The sequence below is a fragment of the Rhincodon typus genome, chromosome 26 (assembly GCF_021869965.1).
Source record: "Rhincodon typus isolate 14 chromosome 26, sRhiTyp1.1, whole genome shotgun sequence".
Taxonomy (NCBI): domain Eukaryota; kingdom Metazoa; phylum Chordata; class Chondrichthyes; order Orectolobiformes; family Rhincodontidae; genus Rhincodon; species Rhincodon typus.
Window position 1 is genome coordinate 5,340,443 of NC_063357.1, and position 23,363 is coordinate 5,363,805.

At 39.5% G+C, this 23,363-nt stretch overlaps 1 protein-coding gene across 4 annotated transcripts in view; it reads right to left on the minus strand.

Moving 5' to 3' along the window:
- LOC109911143 overlaps positions 1 to 23,363 on the minus strand; it is a 105,991-nt gene that overhangs the window by 32,357 nt on the left and 50,271 nt on the right. For all 4 annotated transcript variants that reach the window (XM_048612442.1, XM_048612441.1, XM_048612444.1 and 1 more), the window contains exons 14-20: positions 21,631 to 21,674; positions 18,485 to 18,588; positions 17,565 to 17,736; positions 16,397 to 16,504; positions 10,899 to 11,066; positions 8,908 to 9,001; positions 546 to 696 (exon numbers count right to left, since the gene is read on the minus strand). In XM_048612442.1, coding sequence (XP_048468399.1) covers positions 546 to 696; positions 8,908 to 9,001; positions 10,899 to 11,066; positions 16,397 to 16,504; positions 17,565 to 17,736; positions 18,485 to 18,588; positions 21,631 to 21,674 — 841 coding nt within the window. The remainder of the gene's footprint in view (positions 1 to 545; positions 697 to 8,907; positions 9,002 to 10,898; positions 11,067 to 16,396; positions 16,505 to 17,564; positions 17,737 to 18,484; positions 18,589 to 21,630; positions 21,675 to 23,363) is intronic.

Genomic DNA, 23,363 nt, shown 5'->3' on the forward strand with positions numbered 1-23,363 from the left:
TGTGAGGACTAAGGGGACTCTATCCTTATTGTTGTTGGGGGGAGTGGCTTTGAGGGCAGAAGTGTGGGATATGGAGGAGATGCGGTTGAGGGCATTGTTGTGTTCCTTGTTTGAGTGTAGCAGGTCTTTCTGAACATCTACATTTCATAACTGTTAAGAAAAACAACGCGATTTTTAAAATTTAGAATCATGAAATCATGAAGGACAGAAGAGGCTCTTTTACTATTAAAGTGAATAACCTCATCTACATTGTACTCCATCTAAAGATTTTTCATTCATGGAATCATAGAGTCATACAGCATGTAAACAGAACACTTTGGTCCAACTTATCCACGCTGATGAGACATCCCAATCTGGTCTAGTCCCATTTGCCAGTATTTGGCCCATATCCCTGTAAACCCGAGACAACAAGAAAAGTTTTCTGATGAAGGGTCTAGGCCCGAAACGTCAGCCTCTCTGCTCCTATGATGCTGCTTGGCCTGCAGTGTTCATCCAGCCCTGCACCTTGTTATATCAATATTCAATATGCTTTCTCTATGTCTTACCTTGGTAATGGTTGCATTGTCTGGGATATAACGTATTGCATCAATGTACAGATCAAAAGGCTCATTTACCATTGTTGGATGTGGTAATGCAATAGCTGGATTATGGGCAACCCATGGCCGAGAAAGAAAGTATTCATCAGATGACAAAACTCTGGCAACATCAAAGCAGACAGGTTCAGAGAAATATGCATTATAAAATTGTTCTTACAAAGAGACAGAGAGACAAACAAAGAAAAAAAGAACCAAAAGAACTGCAGATGCTGTAAATCAAGAGCAAAAACAAAATTGCTGGAAAAGCTCAGCAGGTCTGGCAGCATCTGTGAAGGAGAAAATAGAGTTAACGTTTCAGGTCCAGAGGAAGTTTCAGAACTGAGGAAGGGTCACCGGACCCGAAAGGTTAACTCTGTTTTCTCCTTCACAGATGCTGCCAGACCTGCTGAGCTTTTCCAGCAACTTTGTTTTTGTTCAAAGCAAAGAAGACCTTTGCTACCCAATTTCCTCTTGTCTTCATTGCTGGTACAGCAATTTGGGACATTGCGAGGTCATGAAATAGGCCATATAAATGCATGTTCCATCTTTCTACAACTTAAGCAAGTTTGATTGGAGTGGTATAGTTCGTATCCCCATACTCAGTTACTTCATGGTCAGCTAGCAACACGTGCAAATAGGTTAGTATGAAACAGAAGATTTGCAATCCTTCCTCCTTTCTCTCAACCCTCATGATGGTATGACTTCTTTCCAAATTGTTCTCACCTGACATTTATAAATAGCCTCCAGTACGTGTTGCCTGGATTGCAAATATAAATAGGAGTATTAGATCATTTTGTCTTGCTTAATTCAAGGACATCTGTTTCCTGAAGCACCCTTATCATCACAAATAAAGACCATAAGATGCAAGAGCAGAATTAGGCCACTCAGCTCATCAAATCTGCTCTACCATTCAATGAGATAATGGCTTTCCTATCTTGTCCTACACACTTGATTCCTTTACTGATAAAAGAAACCTATCTCACTCTTAAATACACTTAAGCACCCAGCCTCAACAATCCTCTGCAGTAAAGAATTCCACAGATTCATCAACCTCGGGGAGAAGAAATTCCTTCTCATCCCTGTCTTAAATGTGAGGCCCCTTATTCTGAGATTTTACCCTCTGGTCCTAGACTGTCCCATAAGGGAAGCAAACTGTTTGCATCTACCCTTCCAAGTCCCCTAAGAATCTTGTACGTTTCAATAAGGTCACCTTCTAAATTCCAGCGAGTAGGCCCAAACTACTCTCAATTTCTCCTCATAAAACTGTCCCTCCATACCTGGTATCAGTTAACTCAGTACAGTCTGGGCTTCAAACAGTGCCTTTCTAGTCTATATGGTTCGACAACTCACAACAAGCTGAGTTATCAAATGAGTCACACAGGCAGATATGTGTGAAGATCAGACTCTCTCCTACTCCCACCCTCTGATAAGAAGCTTTATTTCTAGTGATGGAAATGAAGTTGCACCATTTAATCAAAGAGCAAACAGCAGTTGGAAAAGGCATGCTCAGCCATCAAGGGGGAGGTGTTGGTAAAGTAACTGGACTAGCAATCCAGAGTTCCAAGCTAATACCCTGGGAGCATAGGTTCAAATCACGCAATGGCAGATGCTGAATTTTGAATTGAATAAAAATATGGAATAAAATGCTTGCCTAATGGTAACCATGTAATCACTGTTGGATTATGAACCATCTGTTCACTGATGGCCACTAGGGAAGGAAATCTGCCTTCCTTCCTGGTCAACATGTGACTCCTGACTCAGAGATGTGGTTGACTCTTAACTGCTCTCTGGACAATTAGAGACAGCCAGTAAATGCAGGGTTGTCAGCAAATCCCGCATCCCATGAATGATTAAATTTTTAAAAAAAGTTGTGGATCCAAAATCAGACAAGGCCCTTGAGGAATGTAAAGGAAGCAGGAGAGATTTTAAACAAGGAGTTAGGAGGGCTAAAAGGGGCCATGAAATGTCCTTCGTAAACAGGGTTAAGAGGAATCCCAAGGCACTTTAAATATATATTAGGAGTAACAGGGTAGCTAGGGAAAGGGCAAGACAACTCAAGGACAAAGGACAGAACTTATGAGTGGAGCCAGAGAGAGGGGTGAGGTCCTTAATGAGTCCTTCACATCAGTATTCACTAAGGAAAAGGAAATGGATGATAGTAAGATTAGGGAGAGGTAGGTTGATTTTCTAGGGTATGTTGAGATTGAAAAGATGGTGGTACTGGGTGTCTGCAAAAACATTAAGGTAAATAAGTCCCCAGGGCTTGCTGCAATCCAACCCAGAACACTGAGGGAGGCAAGAGAAGAACAAAATTGCTGAAGAAACTCAACAGGTATGGCAGCATCTGTGGGAAGAAAGCAGAATTAATGTTTTGAGTTCAGTGACTCTGTATAAGCAAGGGAGGCGATTGCTGAGGCCTTGATAGAAACTTCTGTATTCTCTTTAGTCAAAATGAGATCCTAGAAGACTGGAGAATAGCCAATGTTGTTCCTTTGTTTAAGAAGGGTAACAGGGATAATCCAGAAAATGACAGACTAGTGAGCCCTATATTAGTGGTAGGGAAATTATTGGAAAAGATTCTTATGGAAAGGATTTACTCACATTTGGAAGAGAATAGACTTATTAGGGATAGCCAAGCATAGCTTTGTGTGGGAGAGTTCTTGTCTCACAAACTTGATTGATTTAATAAGGAAGCGGAGAAGATGATTTATGAGGATAGGGCAGTGGTTATAGTCTACATGAGCTTTACTAAAACATTTGACAAGGTCCCTCATGCTAGGCTGGTCCAGAAGTTTAAGTCATTTGAGATCCACAGTGAATTGGGAAGTTCGATACAAATTTGGTTATAGAAGACAGAGGGTAGTTGTGGAGGTGTGTTTTTCCGACTGGAGGTCCATTACCAGTGGTGTTCTGCAAGGATCAATGTGGGACCTTTGTTGATTGGAGTACGTATGTATGACTTGGGTGAAAATGTAGGTGGTCTGATTAGTAAGTTTGCAGATGTCAAGAAAATTGGTGGAGTTGAGGATAGTGAGGAAGGTTGTCAAATATTACAGCAGGCTATAGATCAGTTGGAATGGTGAGTGGAGAAATAGTAGATAGAGTTTAATCTAGCAAGTGTGAGGTGATGCATTTTTGGAGGTCAAGTGCAAGAGGAAAGTATACAGTGAATGGCAGGACTCTTGATATACAGAGGGATCTTGGGGTGTAAGTCCATAGCTCCCTGAACGTGACAACAGAACTTGACATAAGGTGTAAAAAAGATGCTTGCCTTCATTGGTTGGGGCACAGAGTATAAAATTTGCCAGGTCATGTTAGTTAGGCCACATTTGGCGCAGTGTGTGCAGTTCTGTTCACCACACTATAGGATGGATATGGAGGCTTTGGAAAGGGTGAAAAAGAGGTGTACCAGAATGATGCCTGGATTTTGGAATGTATTAACTATAAGAAGAGGTTGAATAAACTTGGATTGTTTTCACTAGACCATTGGAAACTGAGGAGTGACCTGATAGAAGTATATCATGTTATGAGAGGCGTGGATAGGATGGATAGTTGGAGTCTTTTATCCACGGTGAAAATGTCAAAGACTACAGGGATGGGTTTAAGGGACGAGGGGGAAAGTTCAAAGGAAATGTGTGAGGCAAGTGTTTTTTTTACACAGAGTGGTAGGTGCCTGGAATGCGCTGCCAGGGGAGGTGGTATAGCACGTACAATAGCAATGTTTAAGAGGGATTCAGACAAACACATGAATAGGGAGGGAATAGAGGGATAGGTACCATTTGCAGGCAGAAGGGATTAGTTTAGGATGGCATCATGGTCGAAGGAGACATAGTGGCCGTGGGATCTGTTCTTGTGCTGTACTATTCTATATTCTGTGTTCTAAAACTATTTGCAATGTTATTATTGCAAAACACTTTGAAAGATATCAAAATATAATTCGACTTTATGATGCTTGAAGTTAGAAATTAGGTGGAATTTAAAGCATGGTACTCCATTCCTGATGGCAGATCTACAAATAGGCAGCTCTTTTACTTTCATTGCAGGAGCCAGGACCATGTACAAATTTAGAGGATCGGCAGCAGGCAGATGAAGCATGTACAATTACATGACGAGTTTCCATTGAAGAATCTTGACCAAGATCTTTGCATCCTCATTTGCCACTGGAGAGATCCTGGAGAACTGGCAAGTAGTTAATGTTGTTCTTCTTTTCAATAAATCCAAGAAACCATAGACCGGTGAGTATCACATTGGTGGTTGGGAAGTTATTGGACAGAATTCTTAGGGATAGGATTTATGTGCATTTGGAAAAGCATGGCCTAATTAGGGACAGTCAGCATTGCTTTGTGCAGGGCAGGTCATGTCTTACTAACTTGATTGAATTTTGAGGCGGTGACGAAGGTGATCATTGAGGGTACAGTAGTGTATGTTGTCTACGTGGATTTTAGTAAGGCTTTCAACAAAGTCTCTCACTGTAGGCTCATCCAGAAGATTAAGGTGCATGGGATCCATAGTGACTTGGCTGTGTGGATTCAGAATTGGCTTTCCCATAGTAGGCAGAGGGTAGTGGTGGAAAGTTGTTTTTCAGGATGGGGGTCCGTGACTAGTGGTGTTCCGCAGGGATCTGTACTGGAACGTCTGCTATTTGTGATTTATATATATATATAAAAATGACTTGGATGAAAATGTAGATGGTGGAGTTGTGGATAGTGTACAGGGTTGTCAAAGGATACAGCAGGATATAGATCAGTTGCAGATATGGGTGGAGAAATGACAGATGGAGTTTAAACTGTGTAAGTGTGAGGTGCTGCACTTTGGGAGATCAAACGTTAAGGAAAAGTATACAGTTAATGGCAGGACCCTGAACAACATTGATGTACAGAGGGATCTTGAGATTCAAAATCCATAGCTCCCCGAAAGTGGCTACACAAATAAATAGGGTGGTCAAGAAGGCATATGGCATGCTTGCCTTTATTGGTCAGGGAATTGAGTGCAATAATCAGAATGTCAAATTGCAGCTTTAGAAGACTTCGGTTAGGCCACACTTAGAGTACCGCATTTAATTGTGGTTGCCACATTACAGGAAGGATGTGGAGGCCTTGGAGAGGGTGCAGAAGAGGTTTACCAGGATGCTGCCTGGATTAATGGGTATGAACTTTAAGGAGAGGCTAGAAAAATTCGGGTTGTTTTCTCTGGAATAGCGGAGGCTGAGGGGAGACTTGATAGAAGTCTATAAAATGATGAAATGCATTGATAGGGTTGATGGTCAGAATCTTTTTCCCAGAGTTGAAATGTCTTGAAACTAGGAGGCATGCATTTAAGGTGCAAGGGGGAAAGTTCAAAGGAGATGTGACGGGCAAGTCTTTTACACAGAGAGTAGTGTGGAACATGCTGCCAGGGTTGGTGATGAAGGCAGATACGACAGGGGCATTTAACAGACTTTTAGATAAGCATGTGAATATGCAAGGAATGAAGGGAGGGCAGGCAGAAGGGATTAGTTTAGTTTGGTGCCATGTTTGGCACAATATTATGGGCTGAAGGGCCTGTTCCTGTGCTTCACAGTTCTATGCTCCATGTTCTAATCCCACCATCAGGTGACAGTACAGCAGGTTACACAGCTATAAAAAAGCCACCAGGATAAGCATGAAGGCTCAACATCAAAGCTCCAACTTTGAGACATATGACTCACTTTTGCTGTAAATGTTTCCAGAAAACAAAACATTTTTGAACAGAATGACTCCAGGTAACAACTCTGTTGCAATAACACCGGCTAGTGTATAGTAGAGTCATATAGACTAGGACCATCTGAATGCAATCACTGTTCTGTACTGAGTCAGCTGATCTCAGATAAGATGAAGGTAGGGGTGTCAAATTGCCTTCTGAAACCATGGAATAAGGAAGGGAACCAATTCATGCAGAAATCCTGCTCCTGATGACTATCTGTTGACCCTCTCATCCTTGTGAATTTATCACTGAGCACGTGGAGATAGGTCCAAGTTTGACCATGAATAAATATCTGCCAACATACACTGTCCAAGCATGTGAAGCAAGAATCAAGAATGTAATTTGAGCAAGATATCAAGGACTGCCTATGTCTGTATTCCACAATTCTTTAGGAAATCTAACAAAGGAGAAAGAGATGGTGGAGTTGGGTGGGGAGCAATAAACAAAAACAATAATACAATTAGATGTCAACATTGATATTACGAGTCCTAAACCCCAAGCATTTCAAAAGAGGTCAGGGGTGTGGGCATTCAGAGATACAGGTACATTATAATCAGTATTGCAGTACTGATTCTCCTTTCTGTACTCTTGTCAGGCTTATATTCCAGTTGGGAGCACAAAGCCAAATTGCCCTTGGGTCTCACTGCAGAGACTGTCTTCCTATTTCAGAATGCACAGTGGGGAATTGCAGCAGAGAATGCACCCATTAATTGGACTATAAAAATACAAATCTATTTTTCTTCTGTTTATACAGGCAAGACACAACCTGAAGTAGTCCTAGTATTTGAATAGATTCCACCTCCCCCCATAATAGTGCAGGAAAATTAGCATTCACAGCGTAAATAGCATACAAATAACACATCCCTCATTGTACAGGCATACACAGATACACATTTACAAGCATTCAAGCGTGAATGTGAAACTCTTATTTGGGAATATCTTTTAGATTTGCACAAGAAAGATTGGGATCGCTTAGTAAGTTTGTATGTTAGAATCAGTTAAAAAAAATGACAGAAGCATTTCAAAACTAGGCTGAATCCTGTTTATTCAATACAGTATCACCCCAGGTGAGGAAGTATTTATATGAGCCTGCAATGCTAATGAACCACAGGTCTCTGATGTCTAACTGACAGCTATGCTTTTGCACCAGCAAGTAGCAGTGTGAAGCATGAATTCAAGTGAGTGCTTTAAATGACACAATCGTTTAAGCTAGGCAGTGAGCCAAGTTGATAAACAGGTATGAATTTATAGACTGCAGTCATATTTTGCACATTTAACTGCTGAACATTTATAGAGTCATAGAGTTATACAGCACGAAAACAAACCCTTTGGTCCGAATCGCCCCTGCCAACCAGATATCCTAAACTGATCTAGTCCCATTTGCCAGCATTCGGCCCATATCCCTCTAAACCCTTCCTATTAGTGTACCCATCCAGGTGCCTTTTAAATGTTGTAATTGTACCTCCCTCCATCACTTCGTCTGGCAGCTCGTTCCATACATGCACCTCCCTCTGCTTGAAAAAGTTGGCCCTCAGGTCCCTTTTAAATCCTTCCTCTCTCACCTTAAGCCTATGCCCTCAATTCTTGAACTCCCCTACACTGGGAATTTTGTTGTCATACTATCTGGTGAGGGAATAATAAAATGTCAGTAACAGCAGAAGTAATGAAGATGCTGTCTCCAGGTGGGAAACCATCTTACTAATTAAAGTCTAGATAGGGAATTTTGTCACTGCTATTGAATTAGCATATATATATATATATATATATATATATATATATATATATATTTTTATAATGTATGTGATTCTTCAGACATAGAGGAAGTGATTTATTGGAGGCACCATTCTGATGTTCATTAGACCATGCAATTTCCCCAGTCATCCTTCTCTCTCAATGACACATTAAAATATACTGCTGTTTAAGAGCCACTGTTCTGCAGCACACTGCCTGCCGAACACTACAAAAAGGTCCTATCTCGAGCAAAACCCAGGAAATTCTTGATTCTGCATACCAGTGTAGTTTAAAGCCAGGGGTATGAGTTAATGTACCAGGGAGGAATACAGATCTGAATGTATAACAATTGTAAACCCAGCCAGCTGTTTATTATGTTAGCAGATTCGACAAATCCTTCAATTGTTCACAAATACTTTATTTTGGACCCATGATTGAGAGAAAACTCTCTCTTCCAACTCTTTGTTATATTCCCCACAAACGCCACAGGATTTGAAATTTTTTTTTTTTTTTTTTTTTTAAAATAGCTTTATGACTTTCACAATCCAAATCTCAGCTCTACGGTTGTGGGCAGCAAGCAGTATGGCAAGTGGCACTTCCCAAGAAGAAAGAAGGAAAAGAATGACAGGAGAGGACACTGTAGGCTGTTCATGCACAGGTCCACGTGGCAGATCGTAGGGAAGCATCAGCAACCAGCTATTTTCCAACTGAAGTAGAAAGGATGTCCAAAAGCTACATAAAAGAAATGCTTGAAAGATAGAAGTTATGTAATTGGTTCACGTCTAATGTTAATGTTGACTACCCAAAGTTGGTGTTGGTCTAAAATGTAGCTAATATAGGTGAAGTTTAAGTGAAAGAACAAGCAATGTTGGCAAACTACCTCTCCCTGTCTGTTTTCTGGTCATTCTGTCTCTGCTTTTCCAGGATTGGATCGTAAATAGCCAGTGCGATCTCTGATCCCTGCTGGACAAGTTCTGCAAAAATATTGCACAGACAAAATTAAATTCTATCAAATTCTTTCTATTATTGCTGTGTATTAGATTTCCCACATCTCACTTAAATGCTTTCCTTAAATTTTTTTCACAGGTTATGTATGAACTATGAGAGGGTAATCCGTTGCCAGAAAGGATAGAGAATTGGGATGAAGGGAATATTCCCTAATTGACAGGATGTATGAACTGATGTTTCCTATGTAACTGAAAGGAGTCCTTAGCTTTTCAGTTTATACATTAAATGATTGGGATGAAAGGATAGAAAATATTTTCAAATCTTCAGATGACATTGTGTTAGATAGGTTCTTGATTAACAAAGAAGTCAAAGGTCACAGGGGGAGATAGGAAAACAGTGTGATGTCAAAATCAGATTAGCCATGATTTTATTGAGCGGCTGAGCAGGTTCAAAGGGCTGGATTGTCTACTCCTAGCTCATATGCAGAAAGTTACAAACGGACATGAATAGACTAGAAGACTAGGTAAATATATGGCAGATGGAGTTCAATGAGGAAATGTTAGGTAAATCATTTTGAATCTGGCAAAGACTATTCAGAAAGTTTTCTTAATGTGATGGATTAGGGGCTGTAGGGGAGCAAAAACATTTAGGTGTCATTATACACGACTCACTAAAACAAAATGATCAGGTTTAAAATGTAAACGCAAAGGAGAGTTGATCTTTATTTCCAAAGGGATTGGAATTCAAAAGTGGTGAAATTGTGTTTAAGTTGTCTACAGACTTGGTCAGACCTTATCTGAATACTGCGTTCAGTTTTGAACACCAAAATATATATATATTGGGGGGGGGGTTGGCAGTGCTGTTTTGCTGAATGTCAAACATCATCCAATTAGGTAATGAGCCTTTTTGCTTTCTAATCGGCATAGGAAGGCTATGCATGACAGGCCAGATGTGGCTGAGAAATGGGTGGAGTGTGGAGACTATTCATGCGGTGAAACCTATGGGAATAGATTTAATCACAGTTGGCAACCCTGAACCAGGATGGTGTCGGGGTTAAAGGATAACTTGATGGCAGGTTATATATACTAGGTTGGTATTCCCTCAAGATTAGGATTGGTGTTTGTCTAATTGAAGTCTATAAGGGGATTCAATTGGGTAAAGCAATTTCCTTTGCTGGGGAATCTAGTAAAAGGACATAATTTTAAAATTTGAGCCCAGCCATTTATGAGTGAAATTAGAAAGCAGTTTTTCCAGACGAAAAGGTAGTGGGAATTTTAAGATCTCTCTTCAACAGATACAAATGCTGGGGAACAAACACAGCTTAAGACGGAGGTTTCTGGATCACCCACCACCCCCGCACAGTAAATGCAGACTGCAGATCCAGCAATTCCCTTATAGGAGAGGACAGTGTTCAATTCAAACTTCTTTTGCCAGTTAATCTTGACCTCAGCCTGGAACCCAGAGTGGATCCCACTTCCACCCTTCTGGAGGTTCATATGCCGCATCTCAATCAATCTGCTAACCTGCAAATGTGTGCCAGTTTCCAGTGACACCAGAAAGTGGGAACTCCAGCATAAGATTTTGCCTTTCTCAGCCTGGTTTCCCTTAGTCAGTCACCTTGTTTTGGGACAGGTGAATACACAGCCCCCAAGCAAAGTAAAAAGAAACTCCAGTGTGGCTGGGACCTGCTGTTTTCCTGGTCCCAGTGGAATGTGTGCTCTTTTTCCAGACACCTGATGGAATACAGTCACCATCTACCTGAACAGTAAAACAATTTCAACACCATTGTATGTTCATTTGCAATCTCTCAGAAATGCAGACATTTGGAATTTGAAATTTTAGTAAAGTTAAAACCAGGAAGTGCCATTTAAAAGGATTAGTTTCTCTCGATCATCAAACACTTTAACTGACTAAGGGACTTACCAGTGTAGCTGCAAGGTGGATCTCCTTCAGCAACATTGTCAGGGGGCTTCCCAGGATGCAATACAGTGACCAAACACTGTGGATTGGATGCCCACACCAATCTAGTAGCTTTGGTTTCCTGGTAAAATGTGTGTAACTTAACCCAGCCCATGGTCACTCCTCCAAAGTCTAAAGAATATAATTTTTCATGTGAATATCTTAATCCGTGAAAAAGACACATGCCCAAAAAATGAAATCTCAAAATGAAAATCAGAGCGGTCTTTACATCAGCTCAATGCAATTTGATGCTTCCAATGGAATTATGAAAAAAGTCAAAACACTTCATGGCACCGTTTGAAGCACAGACACATGATGTATTCTTTTAAATCTGGCTGAGTTAATGAATATGAACTTCTATAATTCTACAAATGCAAAACCTTAAATTAAATCTTGAGCAAGCAAAGATCGTTTAAAACTCAAAAAGGTGATTCTATTTGTTGTATCATTCTGTGATTGTATTTTATCCATACCTTAAAATGCTGTGACAGTATATTGAAGGTATTTACCTCAAAGCATCACACTTGTAGGTTTAATTGCACAAAACAAATTGTTGGGAATTATATCAATAAAGAAAGAAGAATTTGCATTTTTGTAGTATCTTTGACAACTTCAAGAAATCCCAAAGCACTTAATAGCCAAGGGTGCACTTTTGAAGTGTAGTCACTGCTGTAATGGAAGCACATTGGAAAGCAGTACAGTGCCAGACTATAGAGATTATGCTAAATCTTTACACTGCACTAGCCAACTGTACCTAGAATATTTTGCTGGGTCCCATTTGGTATAATCTTTGGGACATAGCGCCTATATACCTATTATCACACCAGCACTGACATTTGCATACCACATTATTCATTTGTGATAGGGAGAATATCTTCATAGCTTGACAATAGCATCCTGTTACTGGCAAAACTACATATTGCTACTACAAAGTAGCAGTGAAAGAGAGTGCAAACTTTTGAGTTATCTTACCCTTCAGTTTGAGGTACTGGGCACATTTCAGGACCAAAGTGACAGCCTTGTGCCCATTCATGAGTTTGTGTGATATACAATGAGAAATAGTCTGATCAGCATAACAATCATCCACAGGTTGGCTTTGATGCACCCTAATTCAGCATCACACTCACAGATAAAGGGTAGCTACAGCAGATGAGCGGATTCTTGCTGGAAGAATAAGGTGCCTTTGGTAGAAGGATGTGCATCGAACAGGGGAGCTGAGCAGTTCTCTGGGATTTCCACCTGCAGTGGTGATGGTGAGAAAACATATCTGGAGCAGTCAAAGGACTCTCACAGGGGAAAAAAAGGGTGTCTTTGATGAAAGGAGAGCTGATGAGAATGGGGAACAGATAGATAAAGGATTCATCAACGCAATGTAATCTCAGATCAGCTACTGAACGACAAGTAGGCTCAAGGGGCTGAATGGCCTACTCCTGTTCCTATTTATTATGGTCATAGGCTTTGTTCCTCATGTGTACTGTAAATAGTTCCTTGTTTATTCTTGATTACAATGGTTTTAAGATGTTTACTTTGTCCTGGTTTTTATTTTATGAAGAAAGGTTGAGAGAGGTGCGAGCAGTCTATTCAGAGCTGCAAGAGTAAACAGTGCAAGAGGCCCTGGGATTTTTGAAAAAATAAGTGTTGGAACAATAGAAGCAGCCTGAATGGGTAGGGTCAAGCACCCACACAGCCAGGATTTTTAATTTTAGTTTTTCGGTAGCAGTTGTTGCTGGGAGGGGGGATCTTGAAGCTGGGTTTGGAAGCTGCAATACATCTCTTCCTGCTACTCTCTCTCTCTCTCAGAATTTTCTCAATGTTATTCCTCCTGGTCTGGAGAATTGCCTGTGAGACAATCTATTTTACTGAATTTTGCCTTTAGCCAAGAGTGTGTTTATGGGATATTACCATATTGGAACAGTTAATAGTAGTAGCTAATATATCTATTATTTTGTTAAGATTTTGATAGTTACAGTTAAGCCAATTCTTTTCTTTTATTTTGTCTGTATTTCAACGGTAGTGTAATAATAAAGTGTGTTTTTGCTTAATGTCAAGTAGTTCGACCAATCAAATTGCATCTGGAACACAATACCTTACACTTACCTTTAAAATAAGAAAAAGTTAGGGTCTAAACTATCTTCTGAATATATTTTTGGTCTGATCCATAACAAATGACCTGATGCAAATGAAATAAAAAATCTGTACTTCATGATCTTTGTACCCTCCACGTGTTCAAATCTCATGTTGCGTAGGAAACAGAGAATAATAATCAATGGATATATTTCGGACTGAAGGAAGGTTTGTAGTGAAGTTCTTCAGGGGTCGGTATTGGGACTTTTGCCTTTCCTGATATATGTATTAATGAATGCAGGAGACAATTTCAAAGTTTATGTATGATACAAAACTTGGAGCATTGTAAACTGTGAGGAGAATAGCAATGAACTCCAAATGGATATAGACAAATTGGTGGAGCGAGCAGATAGGTAGCAGATGATGTTCAATGCAGAGAAGTGCGAGGTAATGCATTTTGGTAGGACACGGACAGACAATAGAAAATAGCAATAGCAAGAGCTGAGAATCTGGATATATATGTGCATACATCTCTGAAAGTGTCAGGACAGGTTGACAGAACAGTTAAAGCATTCAGTATCCTGGGCTTTATAAAATGGAATAATACAGTCCGAGAAAGAGGATTCTGCACTCATGTTGTTCAGCCTCAGCTGGAGTACTGTGTCCATTTCTGGGTGCCACAGTATAACAAGGATGTGAATGCACTGTAGAGTGCAGAAGGGATTTACAAAAATGGTTCCAGGAATGAGAAACTTCAGTTAGGAGGATAGATTAGAGGGGTTGGGACTGTTTCCTTTGAGAGAAGAAAGCTAAGAGATTTGATAGTAGTTTTCAAAATCTCAAGAAGTCTGGACAGAGTAGATAGGAAGAAACTATTCCGGCTGGTAAAAGGACAGAGTACAAGATACCAAAGATTTAAAGTGATTTGCAAACTACATAATGTGATGTGAGAGAAAACTTTTTCACCCAAGTGATTCGGGTCTGGAGTGTGTTACCTGGAAGGGTGGCAGAGGCAGAGTCAATTGAGGCTATCGAGAGGGCATTAGATGATCATTTTGAATAGAAACAATATGCAAGGGTATGGGGAAAAGGCAGATGAATGGCACTAAGTCATAATGCTTGTTGGAGAGTCAGTGCAGACTTGATGGGCTGAATGGCCTCCTTCTGCATCATAACAATTCTGTGATTCTGCTGCAGTGCAGCCATGTAGCATAGAGGAAACATTGGTCATTGACTTAAAACATTTAATTCTGTTCTTTCCTCCAAAGACTTATTTAGTATAACAGAATTTTCTGTTTACATTTCATATTTCCAGCATCCTCAGTAGCTCTTCTTTATAATTATAGTGAAATGTGAGAGCGAGAGAGAGAGAGAGAGAGAGAGACACTCGACTGGTGGTGGTTTAACCTGAGGGTCACCATGCCTCAAGTGAGGGTTAAAGATGAAAAGGCAGGACCTTCATGATGACCTCAGCCAACGCAGGAATTGAACTCTGCATTGTGAACCAGCTGTCCAGATATAAGTGTAAAAGAAATATCAATATAAACATAAAGATTTTACATAATCCACCAAGAGACAAATGGTTACATCAATATACAAGCAAATCATCAATAATGTTGTTCATGATTAGGTCAGATAGAGTCATAGAGTCATGCAGCATGGAAACAGACCCTTCGATCCAACTCATCCACACCAACCGTGAGAGTGGCTAATGTTTTGCCTTTAATTAAGAAGAAGCCTGGGAATTATAGATCGGAGAGTCTGACATCGGTGGTGGGTAAGTTGTTGGAAGTGTTTTTGAAAGATACAATTTACATGTATTTGGAGAGGCAAGGAATGATTAGGGATAGTCAGCATGGTTTTATGCGAGGGAAATAGTGTGTCAAAAACTTGACTGAGCTTTTTGAGGAAATAACCAAAAAGATTGATGAGGGCAGAGCAGTAGATGTTGTTTACTTGGACTTTAAAAAGCCCTTGATAAGGTTCCGCAAGGTAGACTAATTGGTAAAGTTGGGTCACATGGGATTCAGGGTGAGTTTGCCAATTGGATTCAAAATTGGCTTTATGGTAAGAGACAGAGGGTGGTGGTGGAGGGTTGTTTTTTGAACTAGAGAATGTGACAAGCGGTATTCCACAGGGATCGATACTGGGTCCACTTCAGTTTGTCATTTAAAATAAATGATCTGGATGAGAATATAGGAGGCACAATCAATCAGTCAGTTTGCAGATACCGCCAAAATTGGTGGTGTTGTGGACAGTGAAGGAGGTTATTTAAGATTACAAAAGAGATCTTGATCAATTGGGTCAATAGGCTGAGGAGTGGCAGACAGAGTTTAATTTGGATAAATGCAAGGTAATACATTTTGGTAAAACAAAAATGGGCAGCACTTATTCAATTAATGGTAAGGCCCTGGGTAGTGTTGTAGAACAGAGAGAGACCAGGTACATAATTCTTTGAAATTTGCATCACAGGTAGGTAGAGTGGTTAAGAAGGCATTTAGCATGCTTGCCTTCATTGGTCAGACCACTGAGTATAGGACTTGAGGTTGTACAGGACGTTGGTGAGGTGTCTTCTGGGGTACTGTATACAGTTCTGGTCGCCTTGTTATAGGTGTTATTAAAACAGAGAGGGTTCAGAAAAGATTTACCAGGATGTTGCAGGGAATGGAGGGTTTGAGTTATCAACATAGGCTGGATAGCCTGGGACTTTTCTCAGCGCAGTGTAGGAAGTGGAGGGGTGACCTTAGTTAGGTTTATAAAATCGTGAGGGGCATAGATTAGGTGAATATTAAAGGTCTTTTCCCTAAGGTAGGGGAGTTCAAAACAAGGGGGCATATTTTTAAGGTGAGAGGAGAAAGGACACAAGGGGAAAATTTTTTTTATACAGAGAATGGTTAGTGTGTGGCATGAACTGCCAGAGGAAGTGGTGGATGCAAGTACAGTTATAACATTTAAGACACATTTGGATAAGTACATGAAAAGGAAAGGTTTGGAGGGATGTAGGCCAAATACAGGCAGGTAGGACTAGGTTAGTTTGGGAACATGATCAGCATGTATTAGTTGTATTAAAGGGTTTGTTTCCATGGTATGACTCTGTAACTCCCCCCACCCTTTGGAAATACTGAGGTGTCAGACCACAGACTTTGTTGGATTAGAGAGAGCCAGATTAGGGAGCTACAACCTGTGCTAGACCGAGCTCTGTTTAAATTACTGCAAGTAAACATGATGAGGTCAATCAGAGTTCAGTTGCTACTTCGTGAGGTGAGGAAAATTTGAAATTTGTAAGATAGAAAGATACAAATCAAATGCAGAAAAGCATGTATCAATTACTTTAAAATGTTTAGAAGGATCACCACACTGTATATTTTTTTAAAATCATATCCTCTTAATGCAGGTACCTTTCACATTGGGAGAATACAGCAGTCTAATAATCACATATGGCTGGTCCTCAGTTGGATCCGTGACTTTGAATATGGATGGATCAAGTAGCTCAAACTCAAATTTTTCTGATACAGAAAACATAATAAAATATCAAATATTTTTCACTTTAACTGTGAAATGAGAAAAGAAATTGTAGTAAAATCAATCATCTTTAAAATTCAAACAGTTTAAATGTTTAAATAATTAACTTATGTTTATATAGTGGTTTTATGTCTAGCTTGGAAAAATAAACAATTTGATAGAGAGAAATTATTACCTTAGATGTCGAAACAAAAGGAATAACCTGAAAATTAGCAGTAGGCTGTACAAAGGTTATATCTTCATGCAAAGGGTTCTGGAAATCTGAAACTCCTGTTCCAAAAGACTGAATGGTTGTGACCAGTTGAAAATTTCAAAACTGAAATTGATTAATTTTTGCTAGGCAGGGATATTAAGGGATAGGAGCCAAGGTGGGTGGATTGAGTTGAGCTACAGATCAACAGTAAACTAACTGAACAGCAAAACAAGCTTGAGCTGCTGAATCTTCTTCTCATGTTCCTATGTACCATTCAGAAATGTCTCAAAGCACTTCGTACACAAGAATTAGTAATGTGTTTGCTGCACAGCATCTCAATGCTTAGAGAGACAGTGAGATAAATCAGAAGATAGAGGGAGGAATTTCTTGAGTAGAGCCTTGCAAAAATCTCATAGATGTGTTAATAATATATAAGGCATCAGCTGTTAGATATTGAAGCATTCAGTAAGGAATCACTGAAAAAAATCTACGTACATACATAAGGAATCAAGGAAGGCCATTTTTCTTCCCCCTCTGTTCTTTCATGGTAAATGAGTATTATTGGAAAGATCAATATTTATTCTCCATCCCCAAATGCCCTCAAAATGACACTGGTGAGTTCCATGTTATGTTACTGATTCTAAATTCTGGAATGTCCTATCTGAAACCATTGTCCTCCACATATAGATAGCAACAGTTCTCAAGGGCAACTGAAGAGTGGCAATAAATGCTTGTCTTCTCAGTGATGCACACTTCCCAAAGAATGATTCAAAAAAAGTAATTAGAAGACAGGTAACAAACAGAAAGCATGTTTTCTTGTTACCAAAATAATGTTTACATCGAACTCCTACCATCAAACCCGAGAGCAATTTCACTCATTGTTGCCTCCTTGCGTGTTCTTTCTTCATTTCTATTCGAGAGAGTTGGTTTACAAAGAGAGGTCTTTGAGTGCAACATCAAGTTACTGTAGAATATAGAAACAGTTAACTTCACATCAAGGGGATTAAAGTCCTTCCACCACACCTAAGGAGAAACATAAACAGTGCATCAAGAAGAAACTACTACATCCAGTACTCCAGAATATTAAGGAATATGCAAGTATAAAATAAATCAAACATCATTGCATTAATTGCATAAATTGAAAGAGCCTAAAATTGCTTAGAGAGACAACAAGATAAATCAGAAGATAGAGGGAGGAATTTCTTGAGTAGACCCGTGCAAAATAGCTGCACAGATCAGAAAAATGCAGACATGCTGTTCATAATTTTCTGCCTTTTAAAATTAACAGATGGGAAATCTTGGCTGGCATATCCATCAGTTCCTAAAATGCACCTCCATTGGTTGACTCTTACACTGGTAGCACACATTCAAGAAATTAGCATTAACTTTCAGACGATATATGGAGACTACTTAAGATTCACGAGCACATTACTCAAGTTATAATTTTAGATCCTACTGCACAGTGATTATAGTTTTCACACTAACTGCAACTCATTATGACTATTAATATAGAAACATAGAATTTTCAAGTTAGAAAAAAGGACTATGTTGTGGAAGTGGCAGATGAACAAATGGCTAAATTAATCCTGTAGGTATATCCCAAATTATTGCCCAATTCCTCCTGTTCAAAGGCAGCAGACTCTCAAGTCAATTAATACAACAGGACATTGTTGTTCCTTGCTGTATGACTATATTGTGATGAATTAGTCCTTTTTCCTTTGTTCCAGTACTAAAACATATGACAGGTTTATTTGGATATGAGATTAATTACCTCTGACATGGATTTCAACAATATTAGTTTCACTGAAATATTCTTTAGTCCAATAGGAAGTATCTCACCGATACTGATTTTAAGATTTGTGTCATTGCTGATACCTAAATACAAGCAAAACAAACAGTAACTAAGGTAGTAAATATTTCTAAAGTAAAGTCAGATTCAATAAAAGCAGTGTTTAATATCACCAAAATGTAAGCCACCTGTAATAAGAGATAGCAAGCACAGGGGAACACTATAGCACATGCAGGGAAGAATTTGTCAACTTCATACCATTTCAGAGTGGTGCAACGCAGATTTCCTTAGGGACAGGCAGCCTGCAAGTCACTAGATCTGTTGCTTCTTTGATATCATAAAGGAATGTCCTGCAGTCACACAGACAGCAGCCTTCCACCTTCCAGCCTACAGGGAACTGTAGTCTGTGTAGTGGTGCAATGCAAACAAATTTTTCATTATTGATTTAGAACATTAATTCTAACACATGTTCAAGGACTAAAGCATGCCCTCTCATAATGAAGTAATAAAAGCTTGTGCTTATGATCTTGGCAATCTATTAAGTTGCTGATTTTAGCTGTTAGTGTAAGGATGTTTAACAAATCGGGTATGATTTTTTAAAAATTCTGTCATGTGATGTGGGCATTGCTTGCAAGCATAGAATTTAAAGCAAAGCACTGTAGATGCTGGGAATTTGAAATAAAATCTGAAAATACAACGAAAACTCAGCAGGTCTGGCAAAACCTTTGGAGAGAGAAATTACGTTAAGATTTCAAGTTCAAAGATGATATCAGACTTGCTGTGATTTTCTCATTTTGGGCTGGAAATTTGTTGCACATCCTTAATAATCCTTGAGAAGGATGGCAGATTCCCTTCTCTACAGTATACTAGTGAACCAGATGGATTTTTAAACACTTGTCATTTAAGCAACTAGAGTACTGAAATTCTGAAGAAACATCTGATAAAATAAATTCATGCTGATACACTGAAATTTCTCATTTTGTCTTCGGCATGGGAAACTCCCATGTAGCCCTTAATTCTGCTTCTCTATGTGCCGCTTGGCCTTGTCCCATATTTTTGGCTTAAATAAAACACTTTTACCTTGGCAAATTCACGTTTGGCCAAGTTTATGACCAAATTGGCCCTTTGTGACCAATCAACCAATTTGTACAAATGTTGTGGATATTCCTCCCAGGTTTAGCTGAACCCAACTACATCATCTATATATGCAACACAGTTGCATGGTCCTTCAAATAACTTTATTGTTGCAAAGTTGTTGGCACATTTTTGATTTCAAATGGCATGTCTTTACGTTGATAACGTCCATCCAGTCTTAGAAAAGCTGATATTTATTTGGCTGTATCAGTCAATGGAACTTGCCAAAATCCCTTTAAAAGGTGGAATCACAGAATTAGACATGAATCTGCCTTTGTTACCATATTAACTTTGTGATAATCTATACACAATTGTTGTTATCCATTTGGTTTTGGCAACATCACAACAGGCGAGCTAATGTGATTTGGTTCAAAACATCATTGTCCATTATGAACTTAATCACTTCCCTCACCTAGGCTAACTTCTCTGGTTTGTGAATGTAAATGTGTTGTTTTATGTACTATGCAGCTCCTGTATCATGTATGGCCAAAATCTTTCCACAGTCTATTTACACAAATAAATTCAGGAGTCTGTAATGGCTTTCATAAATCATCCTGATTATTTTCCAAAATATAGCATAATATTCCATCTAACTTTTCAATACCTCCATATGAGCCAATCTGTTACTGAAGAGTTGACTACAAAATTTTAAATTTTTGATTCTTTCTTGAATTGTTTGGAAAATTTAACATCATTCCCTTTTGCTTTTACTAGCGTAAACATACTTCTGCCCCAAATATTCTACCCATTAGCCTGGTCCAAGATCACCATCTGGGTCAGTACCATCTCCATGGTCTGGAGGAATGGCTAGCAATACTGCAAGGAGGTCAATGACATTCTCTGCTCCATCAAGGTAAGTGCCACACACTTCGCTCTGCTGCTTCACACTCATTATACCCACTCCTACATAGCTCATTTTCTGCCATTCTGTTGCCTGCAATATCTCCCCTCACTTGCTGTCACTCCTTGCCCAATCACTAACCCTGCATACTCAGTCCCTCTGAACAACTCTGTCCTCTACCTAAACCAGCTCTAACAGTTGTGTCACTTAGTTTTACCTCACTCAATCCTTCCACTTCTCTCAGTCAAAAGAAGACAACCCACGAGAGGGTAACAGGGATTGGATGGGTGGAAGGGTGCTCGATATTTGGCTCCTCAGCCCTTCTGAGGAGAGAATCCTGGACTTCACAGGAGAAGACCAGGGATCCCTCCTGTGGGGATGCTGAAACATATGTCCCTCACCAACTAAGTAAAGACCATTCTTCATTCCACTGCAACTCTCACAGTAACGCTGCTGTCAGTATCATTCATTGCACACCACTTTAACCATTGTCTGTGATAACTTCTCTCCCTTTTGTCTTGGGCATACTGCTGGCATTTCCACAATTTACAGAGAAATGGTCAGCTCTCCCAGAAGCCATCTCCTCAACTTCTGAGGATGAGATTACTGAGGCATTCAAAGCAGCAGCAGCAAGTCTGTCTCCTGCAAACCCAGCAGCTCAGATACGGACACCTCAGTGGGAATATCACATTGAGAAAGCTTGGGAGCACATACTGGAGAGCACCTCACAGTGAAAGCTCTACAGCTGGCTGAGAAAGAAATCTTCAAGCCACTGGCACTCTGGGGACTTTCATAGACCAGACACCTGCTCAGCCCGAAGCAGGAGAGGAGCCTGTGTTGTTAGAAATCAGGGACTTCGTCCACATGGACAAACTGAGGAAGAGGACCAGCAGGCATATAAGTGGGATGCAATGGCCCTCATTGCACAGAGGCTGCAGCAGTGCAGCAAGTCATACAACAAATTTCCAAACATTCTTTCATCATTGATGGAACATATCTGAAATGAAAACCATGTCTTCCCTCTTCTTATCATACAATGTAGAAAGACGAATGAAATTTAAAGCTATATATCATTCTTCCACTTTAGAACTCATGTTCCCAAATAATAATATATTATGAGCTTTCATCACATTGCGAAAACTAACAATTGTACCTTTCAATGACCCGTTGTTCTTTGTGAATATTCCATTCAGAGTCCTGTAGGTTAAATGTTTCAATAACTGCAATTAAAATTAACATCACTTTAAATAAAATGTCATAATAATTCTACAGATCATTAAGCACTTAGAATTTCTGAGCACCTGCAAGGCTATCATGTTTGAAGACAAATAAATATGAGGAAATTATTTAGTTAGGTAGTATACTAAGCATTCCGGTATATACAGTTAGAATTATAGTTGGGACCAGATGATGTGTTTGAAGATACATAATCACAAAAATATGCTGCCAGTTTCAGGTAGTTCCTGTATGTGCTCAGAAGGGCATGTCAAAATGGCAGCCTTCATTTGGATCACATCAATAAATCACCCAGTTTGGTCTAGGCATGTAGGCTTAAAATTGTCTGTTGAATGGCTAATGAGCTGAGTATTGGAATCAGCAGCAAGGCCCACCGGAGTCCAACACCCTGCCAACACTCACTATCCTGGTTCATCTGTGAAGAATGACCATTTGTACAAGACTGAAGAAATGAATCCTGACATATCTTGGAAGTGTCAGTGTGTCTTCCTGACCATCAGTTTTGTATGTCAATCTTTCACGAGATGGCTGGGTATGGATAGATGATGAGGGAGAGTATAGCATAATGGAGAAGCAAGAGTGAACAGCATATATTTACTGCTGAAAATCTCTGCTGCATTATCATTACTATGTACAGAGTAGTGCTTTTATTATAGATTAATTTAGAAGTACAATGTTCCAACATGCTTGACAGACACAAAGGGCCAGTGGCACCACAAACAGTTGGTTCTTTAGAGTGACACATTTAATCAGTGCTAACACTTTAAAAAAGACTTGTGTTTGCGTAGCAGTTTATCAGTTCTCAGAAATATTTTAAAATATTCTGCATACAATGAATTTGTTTGGAATACAGTGTCTACTATTCTAAAGATAAATATGGAAATAACAGAGATAACTAAAATGCTGATAACTGCATCTATTAATGTTCAGATTGAGTCTCCACCTTCTGAGTTCAAGTGGAAGATCAAATATAAAGTAAAATAGTGGACCAGTTTGGCTTGTTTCCATTTCTGTAGTTTCACTTCGTAAGCTGAGTTCCAAGTGACTTTATCAGTCTTCAGGATATTAGAATCATTTAAATACAGCAGCATCTGTTCTCCTTTTGGATCAACTGAGCATGACCTAGCCTTAAGCAAAAATATATCAGGTAGATTATCAGGAGGGGTTGTCAAAATTGGTCAGATGCATTCCTGGAAATTTCAGTACATGGCTATCTTCAATCTCATGTCTACACATTTCTGAAATGTGCCTTTAGATGGTGTGTCACCCTGTCACTCCATGCATAACAAACCAAAAATATTTTCATAGCCAATAAGAAAAAAAGAAGTGAGAAAGTAAATGAAAAAGAACACCATTTTTTGTAATGTCCCATTATTTTTCTCCCAGGTATTGTTTGCAGCAGTTTCTGGGGCATTAATCTTTAATTTGGGAAATCCTGGAAAGGTGAAAATATTAACTAGACTGACCTCTCACAAACCTATAAAGTGGGTCTCAAGTGAGTGAACGGACTCACAAGACCTTTGAAATTATAGCAATAATCCCAGTTATGTTCTCGTTTGAACAAAAACAATTACTTTGCAGAACACCTACGCTCCATTCGCAATAAACAACTGCACCTCCCAGTCGCGAACCATTTCAACTCCCCCTCCC